At 38.6% G+C, this 19446-nt stretch overlaps 1 protein-coding gene across 1 annotated transcript; it reads right to left on the bottom strand.

Annotated features, from left to right (window-relative positions):
* Positions 1 to 1589: 1589 nt before the first annotated feature.
* On the bottom strand, positions 1590 to 19032 carry POLB (DNA polymerase beta). Its single transcript, XM_063448433.1, has 14 exons — positions 18847 to 19032; positions 17430 to 17487; positions 17078 to 17144; positions 15771 to 15845; positions 13735 to 13793; positions 12964 to 13013; positions 12115 to 12166; positions 11869 to 11923; positions 9893 to 9965; positions 8491 to 8561; positions 6189 to 6275; positions 6026 to 6087; positions 3781 to 3920; positions 1590 to 3233 (listed from the first exon to the last, which is right to left on the bottom strand). The coding sequence occupies exons 1-14, from the start codon at positions 18905 to 18907 to the stop codon at positions 3139 to 3141; spliced, it is 1005 nt and encodes a 334-aa protein (XP_063304503.1). The 5' UTR covers positions 18908 to 19032; the 3' UTR covers positions 1590 to 3138.
* Positions 19033 to 19446: the final 414 nt, after the last annotated feature.

The raw sequence follows: 19446 nt of genomic DNA, 5'->3' as shown, positions 1-19446 counted from the left end.
TGTCCCTTTAACAAAGTAAAACATAACTTAATAGTTTTGTAACCGTTCTGTAGTACACCTTACAGACTACAATCTATGAATAAAAATTAAACAGAATCCATTTTACAATATATGCATGATAAACAGCATGGAATTAAATGTACTTGTGGTATACCACTTAGATGAAAAAGGAGGCTATTGCAGGCACCTTATTAGAATACTTTTAAAGAAACACTCCTGCATTATACATTTAAAACTTTACAGGACCACTAAAGACACTGAGAACCGTTAAAGGGAAACTATAGTGTCAGGAAAGCAAACTAGGTTTCCTGGCACTATAGCTTCCCCCCCCCCCTGTCAAGGCCCCTCCTCCTCCATAGTGCAGAAGGGGTTAATAACCCCTTCTGTCTCTTACCTGGGTCTAGCGTCGATGCACACGATCCTCCTCCGGCAGAGTAGACCTGCCGTGCTCGTATTATGATTTCCCCACAGGAAAGCATTATTAAATGTTTTCCTATGGGGATTCCAGTGGTGCTGGAAGTCCTCATACATGGCGTGAAGACCTCCAGCGCCATTTAGGCGCCCAAAAGTCGCTTATCCACCCAGAAGTCCCTCTTGTGGGTGTCTGGTAGACAGCCACTGGAAGACTAGTTAACCCTAGCAGGTAATTATTGCAGTTTATAAAAATCCGGGTTAAGGGTGATGGAGTTTGCACCCAGACCACTTCTATGAGCTGAAGTGGTCTGGTTGCCTACAGTGTCTCTTTTATCTTAATGAAATTGTCCTTTAGTTTTAACCCTGCAATTGAAAACATTGCCATATTTAGTGGGTGATATGGAGTTAAAACACACCTCTAATGGCTGCCTTCTTTAAAATTCAAAGGGACACTATAGTCACTAGAACAACTACAGCTTACTGTAGTTGTTCTGGTGAGTATAGTTAGTCCCTGCAAGCATTTTAATGTAAACACTGCCTTTACATTACTACCTAGGGACACCTCAAGATGCTGTACGTTACCCATAGATATTCATTGATTCAATGCATCTCTATGAGGAGATGCTGATTGGTGAACTGTTTTGCCACGCATGTGCAATAGCCTCTCAATGCTTTTCTTTTGGCAAAAAATTGATCTCAGCTACGATGGTGGAGCAGGACAGAGCCAGTCGCTACAAGACTAGCACTGGAAATAAGGCGAGTAATGTTTGTAATCCTGACACTATAGTGTTCCTTTAACCCCTTAAGGACCAAACTTCTGGAATAAAAGGGAATCATGACATGTCACACGTCATGTGTCCTTAAGGGGTTAAGGTCAAATAAGTGAATTGGAAAAATTCTCTAAGTCAGCCATAAATTTTCAATGCACTTTGAATCCTCACTTTAGTAAAAACAAAAAACAAAACTCAATATAAAGACCTTTGAAAATCAAATGAAGGAAGTGGCTCTATTGACTGTGTGACAGTTGCTTGAAGTTTTCTTCTACAAAAGGAACAGCATGTACACACCAAGACAACTACATTGAGATGCAGAGGTTTTGGTGGTGAGTGTAGCCACCCCCCACTTTATCCCCTTGTTTAGGAAAATGCATAAAAAGAAAAACAAGACACAAGGACTAAAAGGGGGATACATTTAATAGCAATCTCATGGTTTTAATAAGAAATTCACCAACCCAGCACCCGTACTAACAGGAAAATATTTAGCAATATTGTAAAAAATTACACCATGTGCGTGAACATTTTCCTGTAGCAATATTGAGCCTCATGTTACAGTAATTTAGATTACATTAACAAAGCACATATAAATAGGAAGGTTCTGGGCCTTTGAAATCTAAAAGCAAGACAAATAAGAGCATGCCTTTTAAAAAGCCATAAAGCCATCATAAATATGACCTCTATTAACATCACACAAGAAATGTAGAAAGTCTCAGTCATAATGAGAGTTTTGTTTAGCAGCTACATTCCCTTAGCTTACTGGCTACCATAAGATAAAAATATCTTAAAATACAATGAGCTTCAAATGTAAACAAAAAGCTTTGTGGCTATCCTAAAATAATACCCACGTGAAAAATGACAGGCATTCAAATCCTCTCTCTGAATAAATATGTCCATATGGGTGGGACTGATCACAACGAAAAAAAACCCAAAACCTCATATTTGAAGTTGCTGCACCTGTAATTAATTCACAGTCTTTAAACTTTCAACAGTGATCATTGCCCAGACAAGGAAATGATCAGCCAATCATAATGATGCAATATCTTTACAGCAGACCTTTGAGTATTTCTCTAGTATTTCTAGAAAATGGAGTTCATTTTTCCAGCTTTCAAAGGGACACACTGGGTGCTATAACCATTTATTTTATTGAATTGGTTCTAGTGTCTGGAATCCTTCGGTGCTAAGAAATGGTCACCCACAGCCCAGCCCCCACTGGACATATTATTAAATGGCCACTATAGTTACCAGAACCAGTAAAGATTAATGTAGTGATTCAGAGTATATGTTGATTGGCACAGCGTGGCATTTGGTTCGCATGAACACTTGCCTCCTAATGCTTCCCTATAAGGAAAAATTGGATTGGCTAATATCATCAAGACTGATGGTCTCAGCCGGAGAGGTTGTGGAGCTGCACTGAGATTGGTTCAAGTAAAACTACCTTTTTAATTCATTCATTGAGGAAGCTAAATCTAAACAGGTAGGCTAAAAGTTGTGTTGGTGCCTTAAGTGTTCCTTTAAGCTTACATTTAAAACATATGAAGTTATCAGCACCTGCCTCTTCTATGAGAGCATCACAAGAACATTACTCCTAGAATAACAACTGGTTATATCTCTGCTGATTATCAGATGTGGCGAACACTGTCTTTGGAGATAATATCATTGCATGATTCCTATTAACGAGACCTCTCGTTTAAAAACAAACAAACACCCTCTCCCCATGAGGGAAACCATCCCCCCAAACAATATGGTCACTTAAAATGTAAAACAACCGTATATAGTCCATTAAGGATTAAATGGAGTCAGACATACACACTCAAATAAATCATTGTTTCTGTAAGATACCTATAACTCGTGAATGCATACAACTAATGTATTTTTCCCCACTGGAGGGTTACATATGGAGAACAGTAACAATCAGGAAATGAAATGTATTGGAGCAGAGATTTTCAATTCATTCGCTCCGCTCATGTGGCTCACGGTATCTATACTGGATGTAGTCAAAGATGTCTTTCTCGCTATCTATAGGGAGAGCCTCTCCAGCTATCCCTGCAATGAGAGAAGAAAACGTAATCAGTGACCGTCAAATTAACCACAAGAGAATAGCAGAGAAGGAGAATGTTTCCATTTAAGCTAATTGGCCAAGCCTGCATATACAGAATATTATGGGTAAACAATTTCTGGACTGAAAGATCTAATGGTAATAACACAATTCAGGTAGTAGAAATAGATATATACCAACATTAATTGTGTCACATTAAAATTCCAAAAAACATTATTTATTTTTTGAATTTACAAAGGGAAATACTCAAAATGTTTCCAAAGGAAGTGGACAGGGTAGATTACTTTGTTTCACGTGCAATTGGTATAAGAACTATATGTCTCACTGTAGGAACAGCCGGAGAGCACTGCTTGACAGCATCTGACACTACACATAGTATTAGGAGCATTACAGGTGCCAGGATACATGCAGGGGCACTGTATTACCCTAAAAACCACATCTGATTCACCTTACTAAGGGCATGCAGAAATAATTTACTAGCATTTCTAAGACAAACTGGAGAGTACCACGGTCTCCTAATATTCCTAAACAAACCTGTGACTCCAAGCGGACGAAGAGTGTATTCATTCAAAGTAAAGCCTTGATCTAGAGCGTGGGAACGCATATTCTTGTTGAAAATATCACTGCCAGTGAAATAGAGAACCCCACAGTAATACTGGTCTTTTGGAATCAATCTAACAGGAAACAGAAAAAAAAAGTTGCATGTTGTAATATGGAAGAAAGAGCAGCAACTCTGTAAATAAGATATTCCTAGTCTCTTTAGTCCACAAAGAACACGGTTATAACAGAAGATAGTTAAAGGCTTTCCAAAGTGTTTTGTGTGTCTGGAGTCTCAATTTTTATTTCAACAGTTTGTAAAATGTGTTAATTTCAACAGAAACTGGGGACAGAAATACATCCCCAGCTGTCACTCAGACAGCCATGTTCTTCCACTTCTGTTAGTTCTGTGTTGCAAGCATGCTTGGCCAGAGTGTGTCTGCCTTCCACTCTTCACTAAGAGCTTTACTACGGCTCACGGGTACCAAAATACCAACAATACCCCCCACATGTTTCGGCCTAAGGCCTTTCTCAAGGGAGGAGAACAGGATATTTACAGTGAGCACCTCTTTAAATTGTAATCCATATATGTCTACTTTTGAGTGCCCTCCATTGTATTGATTGTTAATTTATAAAAGTGCCAATGAAAAATAGAACGACACACTCTTCACTCATAAAGCACTACAGCAAGCTAAAGTGCTTTAGGTGTGTGGAGCAATGATATTTGCCCTTCTAGTGCAAAGTGTCAAGTAGAAAACAATGACTGTTACAATGCTAAGCCCCAATAAAACATCCTCAAATGCCCTAACAGTTAAAATCACTAACAGTTATTCACTAAAGTGAGATTTCGAAAGTGTAAGGTCAAAACAGCTGAACCAGAATTTCTTTCTAATTCAGTTATGCTTTAATATCAGCTACTTTGGCCTTAAACATGAAATGCAATTGGAATTCTCACTTGTAAAACTCTGTAAAACATTCAAAATTAACAATCATCAGAAAGAGGCAAACACACGAGTGCATGTTCTTTTATAGTGGACTAGTTTTAGTTTGTTTTATGAGGGCTGCCTCCGATATACGAGTTTGTCAAACACAAACCAAGGAGATAGCCTTGACTTCTACTGATTTATGTTCCTCGATCGTAAAAATTGTATACTTTATACAAGATGCATCATGAGTATATTATTATAAAGAGCAGTATTGATTACTCCTCCTGCCTTGATTAACCCCATATTAATATTTATCAAAGGAACACTATAGTGTTAAGAATACAAAACTGTATTCCTAACATTAAAGTTTCCCACTGCCTCCGCAGCCATCAAAGGGTTAAATAACCCTTTAAACATTTTCCTGATTCTATTATGAAATCATAATAGACGCTGCATTGGGCTCCACCTTCTATGACATTAGCTGATGGGTGAAAACCTAATGCACATGGGTGGCAAGTGCCTTAGGCCTTCCCAATAGGAAAATAACTGACTCAATGCTTTCCTTTGGTGACTTAGATGATGCTGGACGTCCTAATGCAAGAGGAAGTTCAGCATCGTTTCACAGATGTGAACAGCAGGCACTTCCTGCAGTTTCAGTGAAACAAAAGAAGGTCCCTAAATTCAGCGTTAACTCTGCAATATAAAGGTTTTACATTGCAGGGCTAAGAGGGCAGGGACAGTGCACCCAGATCACTCCAAGGAGATAAAGTGGTATGGGTGCCTATAGAATTCTCTTAAACACATGTATTTGTTTAAAATTCTATATTAAAAAAAAGACAATTGTCATTGTGTGACAAAGTCTTAAAACTAAACAAATCTAATTTGTATTAGTAGTGCATTAAATAATTTGCTTTATTTCACATAAGCTGCAGCAGATACCTGCAGCACTTGTAGTAGAGTTCAAGAATGCAAGTGATATGCATAAAGTGATCACTGGCACCAGACAGGTAAAGAAAATAGGGGCCCATTGTACCTTACCTATACAACATTTTCAATAGCGAGTGAACATTTCTTCAGGTTTCCTCAGCCTTTCCTGAATATTTACTCATATAATGGCAATTTGCTAATGTTCTACTCACTCGTCCTCTTACCACTGCCCTCCGTGGAGTGGTCCAAGGTTTTTAACAATATTGATGCTCAGGATAGGACCCAGCCCTGACCAACAAGTCCTTGTCTCTTCAATATCAAAATGAACAGGATGGACAAAACCTGAGCTCAACAGGAGAGATGGCCCCAGGAAGGAGAACTTCACTTACCTTATGTCAATTCTGCGGAAGGGATGTACTTTATCTCCATCAGATGGCAGCTGGCCAACACCCTGTAGGAAAAACCAATTGCAAATTTAATGCCTGATTAAAGCAGGCCCTTAGCTTCAAAAAGATAAATTCAGTTTCTAGCTGCCTTGGTTAGCAGACTTACCATGAATTTAGTGTCTCCCTTCACCAATGTGTCTGTAATGAATCCACACTCCTCCAAGCACTGCACTACCTGGTGCAATAGGTGAGGCTGGGGAGCAGAGAGTATATAAATATAGTTTGTTTAGAAATAACAGAATCCTCATATTGTTTAATTTTCTAAGATTACCTGCATAACAACAACGTACGTAGCTTTTTTATAAAGCAGAACTCGGTACAGTTTTATTTGGTTCTCTCATTACTGTTTAGTCAAACTACAGAACATGTGGAACAGTGGTGCACTGTGTAAAAGGCATGTGCTATTTTGTTTTGTTATATTACCCATAGAAACATAGAATGTGACGGCAGATAAGAACCATTCGGCCCATCTAGTCTGCCCAATTTTATAAATACTTTCATTAGTCCCTGGCCTTATCTTATAGTTAGGATAGCCTTATGCCTATCCCACACATGCTTAAACTAATTTACTGTGTTAACCTCTACCACTTCAGCTGGAAGGCTATTCCATGCATCCACTACCCTCTCAGTAAAGTAATACTTCTTGATATTATTTTTAAGACTATGTCCTCTTGTTGTGGTAGTTTTTCTTCTTTTAAATAGTCTCCTCTTTTACCCATTTTTTTATCCATGATATTTCTTGGTAAATTCCATTTATGGACAACCTATGGTTAACCACGAATGTGTTAGTCAAAGTATTCATGTGATTGAAAAATATACTGCATTTTCATTTAAAGCAAAAGCTACAATTTACTTAATGCAAACTTCAACAAATTACTTTATACAAGCTTCAAAAATATAGATTCTGTAGTGGCAACAAGGTGTACAATTATACAGTCAGTTGTCAAGGTTTTAGGTTAAAAGTTTAAAGATTAAAACATTAAAGTGCAGGTAGGGACTTCAATGGGGGGACATGGATACCAAATTAGTAATTTGGGTATTCCTGAGGACACTTGACATAATCATTATGCATACCCACGATAATCCATTCAGACATGATGAGAAATTTACCAAACTTTAAATAAATGGTAAGTATAATAATGATCCACACATTACACATTTTTGTACCAATTTATGGTCAAAATATGTAAGCTTTCCTCCAACAGCAAGGAAAAACCTCTTAACTCTTTCACTACCAAGCAGTTTGCAGAAAACCCACCTCACTCACTGAATATGCAGGTAAAGGTGAGATTTACTTATCTGAAGCTGTCCCTCATGGGCACAGCCATCTTGCCCCTGTGGGTCCTTTTCAGAGCGGACGTCATGATTGTATGGAGGAACCCTGCAGTCGTTACTGATGGCGGCTGTCGGGATTGACACTTAACTCACTAGTAGTCCCTACAGTGCCACTTTACCATTTTACATTTGGCCATGTTACATATTCACTGTAGTTCCATGCATTCAGCCTATGTTCGGCCATGCTACATATACACTTGTGGTTCAGTACATTCAGCCTAAACTGCTCTACATATTGTCAAGATAAAAACAACACACAGTGCCTAAGTAGTGACTAAAGATAAAATAAACGCTGATAAAAAATACATATTACTGGGCCTTAGAGTGGCCGGACTTAATGCCAAAATAGAATAGTCAAGGTCAGAGATACAGAATGAGACAGGCCAAAAGGTCAAGGATAGTAGAAAGAAGAATAGTCAATAATAAGCCACGGTCTAAAAAGCTATGGAGTAATTCAAGATTAACGTGCTCTCTGATAATAAGTAAATGGTGTCAGAAGGAAAGCCAAAACAAGTTTAAATAGCCATAAGATGTCAGTACCGCCCCGTGATGCCAAAACATGTGTGTGCACCGTTGACACAAGCACGTTTGTGTCACTAACTTTATCAGAGGGTATAAACGGCTCAGTCGAGAAGCAGTTAGCGTATACTAGAATGCCACAAAGAGAAGGGGCCACATGGGAGGCAGACCTGAGCGGCATCCACGACATGGTAAGAAGCCACGTGACACATATACACATTGCCACACTACATATTCATGATGGTTTAGTACATCTGGTCTACGTTCAGCCACACTACCTATTCACTATGATTTCAGTACATTCGGCTTGGCTGTGCTACATATTAACTTGGTTCAGTACATTCGGCCACGCTACATATTCACTGTCGGTCAGAACATGTGGCCTACATTTGGCCATGCTACATATTCACTTTGGTTCAGTACATTCGGTCTTTACAGCCATGCTAAATTTTCACTTTTAGATTTAATACATTAGGCCACTTTTGGACGCGCTACATTTTTTTATTTCTTTATGCTCCAAGATCAACTTTTAAAAAATAAAATAGACTACGGACCTGTTTGGTAGACTGTGACGTGAAATTTGGATGCGTTAGAAGAATATCCATATCCCCACTGGATTCTGCACCTGATGAGTAAAACGTAAGGAATATAAACATTTGTAGAATATGAAATATCTTTATAGAAAGAAATTAGAAAACATGTTCATGTCTGTTTATAAGGACCAGTACTGGATTCTGAAGTCACATCCACATGCTCATATGAGGTAAAGCAGACTGGGACAAAAATTGTACTACAGAGTCCAAATTTAGTTATGTGTAAAATACATAAATAAAACTGTTGAACACTATGAAAGTGTACTGCACTTCTGACAGGGAACCCATAACTGTGTACTTCATATTATAGCAAACATTACCAAGGGACACTGTAGAGTTAGGAATACATATCTGTATTCCTAATGCTGCAGCTCTGATGCCCCTTATAAATTACTCACCTTGTCTCTAGCTGCCACGACCTCCTCCTCGAGTTGCATCATTCTGGAAGCGTGCTGCCAGGATGATGGGCAAATCTAATGCTCCTATTAGAGATGCTCCTTGGGAGAGAATACATTTCTGCCATAGAGAATCATTAAATACAGCGATTCTCTATGGCAGACATTTTTTTGTAATCTTTTATTTTCCATATATTGCATTAGTAAGTTATTTGCACCATAATCAATACAATCATCTTTTTTTGTGGTGCTCAAAAGGATACTTTAAGCACCAAAAACAACTTTAGCTTAATGAAGCAGTTTTGGTGTATAGATCATGCCCCTGCAGTTTGGTTCAATTCTCTGCCACTTAGGTGTGAAATCACTGTCTTTTTCAGGAACTTTGTGGAGATGTGGCTAGGACTTTCTTAGAGCAAGGGTAGGCAGTCTTTGGCACTCCATATGTTGTGGACTACGTCCCCCATAATGCTGGCAAAGCATCAAAGGAGATGTAGTCCAAAACATCTGCAGTGCCGAAGGTTGCCTATGCCTGGCTTAGAGTATCCCTTTAACTTCTACCATATACTAATCACATAGGGACTTTAAATGAGCTGTAACTACTCAAGCAATGGGGGTTTTAGTGGTACACATTACACAGGTAGTTCTTCTACTCTGTCACACGCACTCTCTACCTCCCGCCATCGCTAACATGACTGAGCTGAGGGTTGGTGTCATGTTAGCGTAGAACCGAGAAAGGCAGTGTGATGGCACCATTCTCAGAGCTTGACAGGAGGTACATTTTAACCTAATATGTTATTGGGCAACGTGATATATACTTGACCATTATGATCAATGATATAGGCTTTGCATCATGAGGTATTCATAATCAAATATCAATACAGTTCAGGAGTCCAAATGCACAATACTTTAATGATACAAATGTGCAATAGCAATATTTGGGATTTAGACAAAGAAAGATATAAGCTCACCCCGCCTGAAGCTTCCACACACTGTGGCAATGTACTTTGTATCCAGCTCATTCACCTCTTTTAAAACAATATCCTACACAGAAAGAAATATATATAATTAGAAAGACATGCATGCATCTTAGGTTTTTACATAAGAAAAGCAGCAAATTCTGTAAGACAGAGGTTTATTTAAAAAAAAAAATGTTTTTGTATATTAATATGTGAATACAGAAGTACGTTTATGCATATGTGCTCATATAAATACAATGGAAAAGAAACAAAACTATATGATGAATACATTCTCATTTAAAACTTAACAAGATGATGATTACTAGAATAGAATCCAAGATGATCACAGGCATATGTCCATGGTACAGGGTAAATATCAGTAAAAGATAATAGTGCTGCTCAATGCATTCGACTCGATCCACTTCAACAATCATTAAAGCAACACTAGGGTGTTGGGAATACAAATATATTCCTAATAGTGTAGTGCTAGGCTACCTATTTAGGTATCTCCCCTAAAATTGACTAGGTTGCATTGCTTCTAAATTTTAAAATGTACTTTATTTGTATTGTATTAGTGTTTATATACTTGGTATACAGCTTCGCCAATATCTTTGAATGTTAAAATCAAAATAAAGACATGTTATGGGAATAGAGAATATAAACATTAGACATGGATTAAAACTAAAGGAGATAGCTAACATTGCCTATGGTAAAGTGATGGGTAAAATTATATGCACACACAGATATTCCAAAACGCATGCTATAAAACTATCTATAGTCGCCTGGATGTTATTGGCCCACTAAGGCCTTGAAGATAGCCTGCATATGGTACCACTATCTAGTCCCTTAACAGGTCTAGAGCTGCCTTCTCCAGAATTATTGGCCCTTGGTGGAAATGCCTCCAGTGCTTCTTTTTCCTTTCTTGGTAGGGTCGTCAGGCCCAAAGTACGAAAGAGTGCTCCTGCGTCGTCAGTGGAAGTAAGAGTGAGTGTTTCTGCACTTTCAGCAGAAATCCCTCCGCTCTCCAGCGATATTTAATGGAATGGTCATATATAGACTCCTGGCAACCGGAGTCAACTTTCTCTTTACTGAAAGAATGGTGAATGGAAGGTCGTTGTAAAGCGTTGCAGAATGCCCCTCAAAGAGCAATGTGCCCATGTTTCTGGAGCGATTCATTATGGCAGATCTCACCGTTATGTCTCTGACTGCTCCTATAGGAGCGGTTGCGGGCTTGCGGATGCAGAAAGCTGATGTGATATATGGCAGATTAGAATTCTCTCTGAGACCCAGAGAAGCGATCAACCTCTGCACAAACAAAAGCAATTCCTCCCCTCCCACCTCCTCGGCTATTCCCCGTATGCCTACATTTCGGCATCAGTGCTGGGTCTCCAGTAGGACCACCGCCTGATTTAGCTGTTGGACCTGGCCTTTGAGCTTTTCTAACTGACTCTTAGTCTCCTGGAGTTGACTGTGTCTAGAGATTTCCCTCTACTCCACTGCCTGTACTCTTTTTTTGGACTTCACCAGTCTCGGCCTGAGTCTTCTGGGGGTCTGCTTTCCACGCGTGCCTCAGATCAATTAGTAGCCTTTTGATGTCACCCTTAGTGGCGGGAGAGGAGTTATCGTCAGACCCTGAGGAGCAGTAAACACTGCCAGAACCAGGTGAGTAACTATGCTCCTCTTCCTCCAAGAGCTCTGGGCTGTGTTGGGCCTCGGACACGATTTTGGAAGACACCATCGGGGAAGGCCTCTCAAAAGGAGAGCCTGATGTCTGGCTGTGTGTTCGTCTCAAGGTGTGGGTGTCGTTTATGCTTGCGCCCCATGGTATTCTCTGTTTTGGGGATGCATGAGTATCGACTGAAATCGATTATTAGGGCTATATTCGTCTCTTGTAAGTAACAGTGCAGCAGACCGCTCAGTAGCTCGGCTAACCCTCCACATTTTCGTTTGGTTTTTTTTAAATGAGAGATCATAAAACAAAGCTGTACCTGCATCTGAACCATTTCGCTGCGAGGGATGCGCATTTCAAAATCTTCAAAGTACCTAGAACAAGAAAACATATAAACTCTTTTTAGCACCTCCTCAATATATTTGAAAACAAACATGGTCAGTGTCTGAATTATTATAAACTCTTCTCTCTCTACTATAGCTGTATCATTAATTAAATGTGCCTGTACTAGGTAGGTTGCACTTCCTATTCTTTGCATTAGACAGCACATTGGGCAAATACTCACTTTAAACCAATCTTTTGATGATGATTCAATTTGTGTTCATTGTTCCGGAGGTCTGAAAAAAATAGATGCTTTTAATGGAGCACAGGGAAATGTGACATTTAAATCAAAATCACCTAATAATTTATTTACTCCTAAAGCAAAAATCGTACATGAAAGAAAAGAAGAAAACAAAACAAAACACAATCTCTATGATATATGGTTCTCTGATATGGCTCTTGGTCTGTCAGCTTTATATCTCCTTCTGTTTCCTTATAGTAAAAATGTGTGAGTGTACACTTTACCTTTTTCAAATCATTAAAATCTGTCTGCCAATTACACAGCACAGTTTAGTCTGTTTTATAAAAGTACACACTGTCTTTAGTCCTTCCAACAGCTTCACCCTGTTCACAATGTTTAAAGTGTGCCTCTGAAGAGCCAAAGACTGTTACTATTAAGGGAAACAGCTTGGACAATCATTAAAGCGTCAAAGATCAGCATCATTTTTGCAATCCACGTTTATTTTGCCATTGTGCTAACAAAATAACCAACATATATATAATAAGTTATTTTACTTTACAATGATGGGCTTCCTATGCCATGCTGCCCAGCTCCTTAGTACTACAAACATGGCCATTCACTTAGGGATGTGTCCAAATACTGCAACCTGAATCATTGACAATAATCTGCAATATTTGGTGGCAGGTAGCTATGTGCATAACCAGTCACATCATTTTATAGTGGCTGTCTTGCAGAAGCAAATGCAGTCATCATTAAATATATTCTTTTATTTTACCAGCAACATGCAAAGATAACATGTGAATTGTATGAAGCCCAGTTATCATACAAGGGATAGAAACAATATCAAAATACCTTCCAATGTCTTGATTCCTTCTTCCACCAGTTTCCGAGCAGCAGCCGGCCTGTTAAATATAACACAAAATAGAATGTCAGAGTCAATTATTTAACATTAAATTCTCATTCTTTTTCCTTCGTAAAGAATGGCCATATGGTTAAACATTCCAATACTTAGAACGACTATTCAAAGGTAAACAAACATTTGACAGCCTGCGACTGGCTTTTAGTAGAGTTAAGGAGATATAAAATGCCACTTCACCAAGTTTATTACATAAAAATAACTAATGACAATGTACTCAACTCTTCAAAGTTTAAACAGACAGATCCTGTAAGTGGGTGTGGGATGCATCAGAGGTTGGTGACTTTAACTAACCTCAGGCTGTCCCTTGCAAATGCCATCTTCAGCTCAAGGCACTTCAGTTGTCTGGAGCCACAGCAGTGCGCATTCGCAAAACTACAACACTGAGGTCTATGGAGAACTGTAAGAGACCCTCAATAAACAAAGCCTGAATCCCACAGCCATCATTTGCGACTGCTGTTAGGATTTAACCAAAATTGACAGTGGTCGGAATTGACAAAGAACACATTTATTTTTGTAATATAATACAAACCTAAAATATGTTCAATGTGCAGTGTTTGGCAAAACATTGTGTGTAGACTTTCACAGCTTCCCAAACTAAGTTAGGAGCCAAAGTGACTTATTTTTATTTATTTTAGTAGCCAGGTAAGTGATCCTGGAAACAGATAAATTTGTGCAGATGTGAAAAGTTTGAAATGGTTACTTACCCTATACCACTGACCCTTGTTAGGAAATTAATTGAGGAGCTTGTATCATCTTGTCGAATCTAGAGTGAAAATGGAGAAATTAAAAGTATTCGGAATAAAGGATATAGCACAACATTAGACATGCTAACCTATATATGAAAGCAGCTACCGTATATACTCGAGTATAAGCCGAGTTTTTCAGCACATTTTTTGTGCTGAAAAACCCCAACTCGGCTTATACTCGAGTCAATTGTCTGTATTATGGCAATTTGCATTGCCATAATACAGACTGGGGCTGCAGAGCTGTAACTTACCTGTCCTGCAGCTCCTGTCAGCTCTCTCCTCCTCCGCGCCGTCCGTTCAGCACCTCGGTCAGCTCCCAGTGTAAGTCTCGCGAGAGCCGCAGCTCTCGCGAGATTTACAGTGTGAGCTGACAGAAGAGCTGACCGGACGGCGCGGAGGAGGAGAGAGCTGACAGGAGCTGCAGGACAGGTAAGTTACAACTCTGCCAGCCCCCCTCTCCCCCCCACTGAACTACCAATGCTGGACCACCAGGGAAGGAGAGCCCCCCTCCCTGCCATATATCAAGCAGGGAGGGGGGACGAAGAAAACATATAGTAATAATAAAAAAATAAAAAAAATTAAATGAAATAATAAATAATACAAAAATTAATAATAATTAAACTTAATAAAAAAAAAAATAATAAATAATAATAAAAAAAAATTTAAATAATAAAAACAAATTTAAAAAAAATTGCCCACCCCCCACCAAGGCTCTGCAACACACACACGCTGCACTCGTACACACACACGCTGCACTCATACACACACACGCTGCACTCATACACACACACGCTGCACTCATACACACACACGCTGCACTCATACACACACACGCTGCACTCATACACACACACGCTGCACTCATACACACACACGCTGCACTCATACACACACACGCTGCACTCATACACACACACGCTGCACTCATACACACACGCTGCACTCATACACACACGCTGCACTCATACACACACGCTGCACTCATACACACACGCTGCACTCATACACACACGCTGCATTCATACACTCACACTGCATTCATTATACACACACTGTAAATAAATATTCAATTAATATATATTTTTTAGGATCTAATTTTATTTGGAAATTTACCAGTAGCTGCGGCATTTCCCACCCTAGTCTTATACTCGAGTCAATAAGTTTGCCCAGTTTTTTGGGGTAAAATTAGGGGCCTCGGCTTATATTCGGGTCGGCTTATACTCGAGTATATACGGTAATTATATTACAATCCTTAATTCACATTGCTCTGTTCAATGCTTAACCCAGTCATTGTTAGCAGATTATTTAGTTAGGTGTTGAAAACACTAACACTACTCATCATCATACACTACTCATATCATACTTAAGTACATTTTTTCTATCAAAGTCCCAGCAAGCGAGTTATTTTTAAAATGAAGCGATTATTTCAAATATGAAACAATCAAACTATTTGGTTCCAAACAAAGCGTATGCCTCCTTGAGCATAGGAAAAGAGACAGCCTTGGTTGTGTCCCCAGAAAGAGGCATAGAGAATGTATGTTAGTATTGACCACATAAAGTAGCATAGTACAACACTCTCTAGAGGACAGGCCTGATCAGTTGTCAAGCAAAGTGAGTGGTGGTCATACCATACACTGTATCTTAAAAGTGACAGTTAAGCTAGGAATGCTCTGTATCTACAAGGGTAAGTGGTCATTTTACTGATCATGTGCAGCAAAAGCATTTAAATGCATATTTTGAAGAAGCAAAAATGTAAATGGAAGATTAATAAAACAGAATGCTGTGCCACTGAGAATATAACATATACCAAATATATTTATATTGTAGGAAGATATATATATATATATAGATAGATAGATATATAGATAGATAGATAGATAGAACTGTTATACTAGCAGATATATTTTGGGTAGGGTCAGAGGTAGGTAGTATAAAAACCATTATCTAAATTAGCCATCACTGAAATACTAAATAATGCTGATTGAATATTTTACCTTTTCAAGTTTGCGTAGTTTTCCGGTGGCCAGGAACTCATCAATCTTCTCTGCTATTTTGGCTCCGACACCATCCTACAAAATAAAAGTAAATCTTAAAGATCTCTTGTCCTCAAGATTTCCACGAAAAACAAACAGGGCTATTCTTGTTTCTAAATCCCCTTTCTTAAAAAACAGATTCCTGTGTATATTCCATCTAAAAAAAATAATAATAAAAAAATACATGTTTGTTTCTTTTACTTGTGCACTATCCCAAATCCCTATGCACATTTAAATAACTGGAGTTTCTTTTAGTAATTTTAACATGAAAAAAAAAAAGTTATTTAAATATACATAGGGATTAGGGTAAGTAACTTTTTTTCTTTGGCTTTTATTGTATGTATTGAAGCTGATGTGTACTATAGTCATTGCTGCCGCCCAGGAGTAGTGGGAGTTTGAGTGAAGGGCTTAATTTTGTATATTTGTTTCATTTCCGGTTTATAGTTTTTTTTATTCTTTTAGGCTTTTACATCAGGCAAAATGCATTTGTGATGCTATAGGTAAAAACTCTATAGCTGTGAAGTCTCCTAGGCTGTAGCTACCAACCAACACCAGAGCTGACAAGTATACTCAACCATAATATTATGAAAATCACTTGGCAATTCTCTTAAACACATTGTGTATGTAAGAACGATTTTACATTACATATAATCGTGTACTCATTCATACTAGTCATATACGTTATAGATACAGACAGTCTACTGTCACAAGAGTTGAGACTTACATATATATGACCTGTGTCTTGCTTTAGATTACTGGTAACCTATGTGCAACTAAGGCTAGCTGGATGCTGTTAGAAATGTAGCCAACAAATAGCTGCATGTGAGCCACATTGCTATAGAGTGTGAGCTCAGTCAAGAAGGGAATTCCAAATTTTAGTTGCCATATTTCCTCATTAGTAAAGTTGCCAACATGTAAAGGGCTGCAGGTGGCATTAGCACTTTTATTAAAGAATAGAATGCTAATATTCTTGATATCAAAGGTTATAAAGTTGATTTAATGATGTTTGTTGTACATCTGATCGAAATATCCAAAGTGGGATGGGTGCCATATATAGCAGTGACTAGGTTCAACAGCATTAGTACCAGTGACTGATTGCAGTCATCCATATAACAGACATGGACTGGCAACACTAGTAACTGATCTAACTCTGTTCACGGTTAGCGTATTTTCGATTCATACTGCCACTCCAAGTTTATAGTCAATGGTTTCATATAGAATGTCACAAATTCTTTAGGGGTATTGGAGGGGTTAGTGCCAGTACTCACCAGTTTTTTTGCTTCTGTACCACTCTTTATTTTTGTGGGGTATTTAGAAATAACAGATGCGGCCTTTCTGTAGAAACAAACAAAAAAGTTATAAAATCACAAGACACTAATAAGAAGACTGCATTGAACAACACATTTCATGATGAACCGGGAAAATATGCTCTGTTAACTGTTTGAGTCCCTTTAACTCCTTATCAGGTGACGTGCCAGGGAACTCATAATATCATCAATGGGCTATGTAATTTGATATGATCAATCCAAAACACAGAAACTACCACTACATTTGTAGATCTGAGACATTAGTAACGAATTTACATGGAATCTGTGCATCAAACCATATACACACACATACCTGTATGCATTGTACTTATGGATGGCTCTGTTTACATTTCGTTCATAATTAGCCAGCTCTGGAAAGACACAAAAAGTTAAAGTAAGCTCAAGCCTTTATTTTGTAATTTAAACCCGCAAGCACTCTATAGAAAGTGGTGGTGGTTTGGTTCAAAAATATTCAAACATTATGGAATACCAAAAGTGACTGATGTTTTCATACAATGGTGCTCTGGGCAATGAATATGGAAGCAAAGATATATGCAGAAAGATGAGTGTTATGAGTATATAACTTTACCATGCAGTCAGCTATGATTATTACTTATAAGGCACTGCTAATTTAGCAGCGCTGTACAATAGGTGGACGAACAAACAAGTAGTTGCAACAAGGCAGATTGGATGTACAGGGACAGAAGATGCTCAGGCGATTGCTCAATTGCAAACTATATGATAAAAGGCAGAGCTAAAACTAAGCAGACATCTCCTATGAAAATTACCTAAATAAAAAAGCATGCAGTAAAAATAAAAATTATGCCATCAAATGTAGCAAGAAAAATATCAGAACATGCATTAAATAAAATCGGCAGTATGTAATTCCTAAACACAGCATCAATGTTGAAGTGCAGAAAAGAAGGGAAAGCACACAATTTATTATAAAAGAATTTGATACTTTCCAGAAAAATAAGGGTTGCACTACAATGCAACAAACATGATCTGGCAAGCCTAATGCATTGAATTGTGAGTTACATTGTTTCTAATATAAGCAACTGCCTTTATACATTTTATCTGTGTGTGTACTGCCATCCAGTGGCATATTTATTGTGCATTTTGCTATTTTTACACAAGTATAAGCTCCTTATACGTATTACTGCAAACATTTTTCATCGAGATGATTTTAGAAAGATGTCCTCTTTTTATTTATTAATATGCTGATTAAGTATGTATTTTCTTTTTTATAGTCCTCAAGCAGTCTACCATGCAAACAAGAAAGGCCATTATGTATCACAAATATATATATATATATATATATATATATATATATATATATATATAAAACACAATTTAAAAACAAACAAACAAACAAACGAGAAGTGAAGGTTTCCCTTTAGGGCTATAGAAACCTGAAAATTGTTTGATAAAATCCTGAGGCACTACACCCAGAGTCTTTGCATCATAACCACTACAATAGTCTGCAGTGGTTATGGTGTGTGTAGTGTGACGCAGATGATGCATGCTGTGCTGGGGATGGGATGTGATGTGATGGATGATATATTGTGCAGTGCGGTGCTCGGTGATGAGAATGGCAGGATAGATTGCGGTGTGAGTGAGGGTGGAGGTGGCATGGCTTGGTGTCCAGCTCATGGTGCTCCATGCAGGGCTCACACAGACACAATGTACAATGCCAGGCCCAGCTCGCTGGATCCCCACACCCATCTCACCAGTCAGGAAGTCTGTAATCCCATCGTTCGGTGACTCTTGCGGGGCCTTCCTTTTACTCATAACGAATCCGGGTGTGATGCCTCTAAGACCGGCTCCGTTCTACACTCGAGCTCCCGGATTCAGCTCTCCGTACAGGCCGAAGCTGGACTGCGTGCTACGTCATCGCGTTCGCTGACACGCACACGCCAACGTGCATGGGGGTCTTGTGACAGCCATGTTGGATTAGGGAACATGGCCATCCAGTGCTGGAATGTGTATTGTAAACAGATACAGTGAATGCAGTGTGCAATACAATGCTCAGCTTTATTAGAGCACTGGCTGTCACAGCCACACCAGGGGATTCTCACAACGAAATATGAAGAGCAATGTTCACTTTGTTCCTATATAAAACTACCAGGGAGCCATTATCAACTGATAAATCAGCTAAATAACCCAGTATTCAAAATAATGAACACTAGCCTTCATTTGTGAAACCTCTTATTAAACATTTCCCAGTAATAAAAGGATCTCCACTGCACTTGCAAAGTTATTTTACATAAACAACTTAGGGTATTTTCCTGGACCGTAATTAATCTCATCCTACCAATGGTGGTGATTGA

Source organism: Pelobates fuscus, chromosome 3, assembly GCF_036172605.1.
Source record: "Pelobates fuscus isolate aPelFus1 chromosome 3, aPelFus1.pri, whole genome shotgun sequence".
Classification (NCBI taxonomy): domain Eukaryota; kingdom Metazoa; phylum Chordata; class Amphibia; order Anura; family Pelobatidae; genus Pelobates; species Pelobates fuscus.
This window is presented reverse-complemented; position numbering and strand designations above follow the sequence as displayed.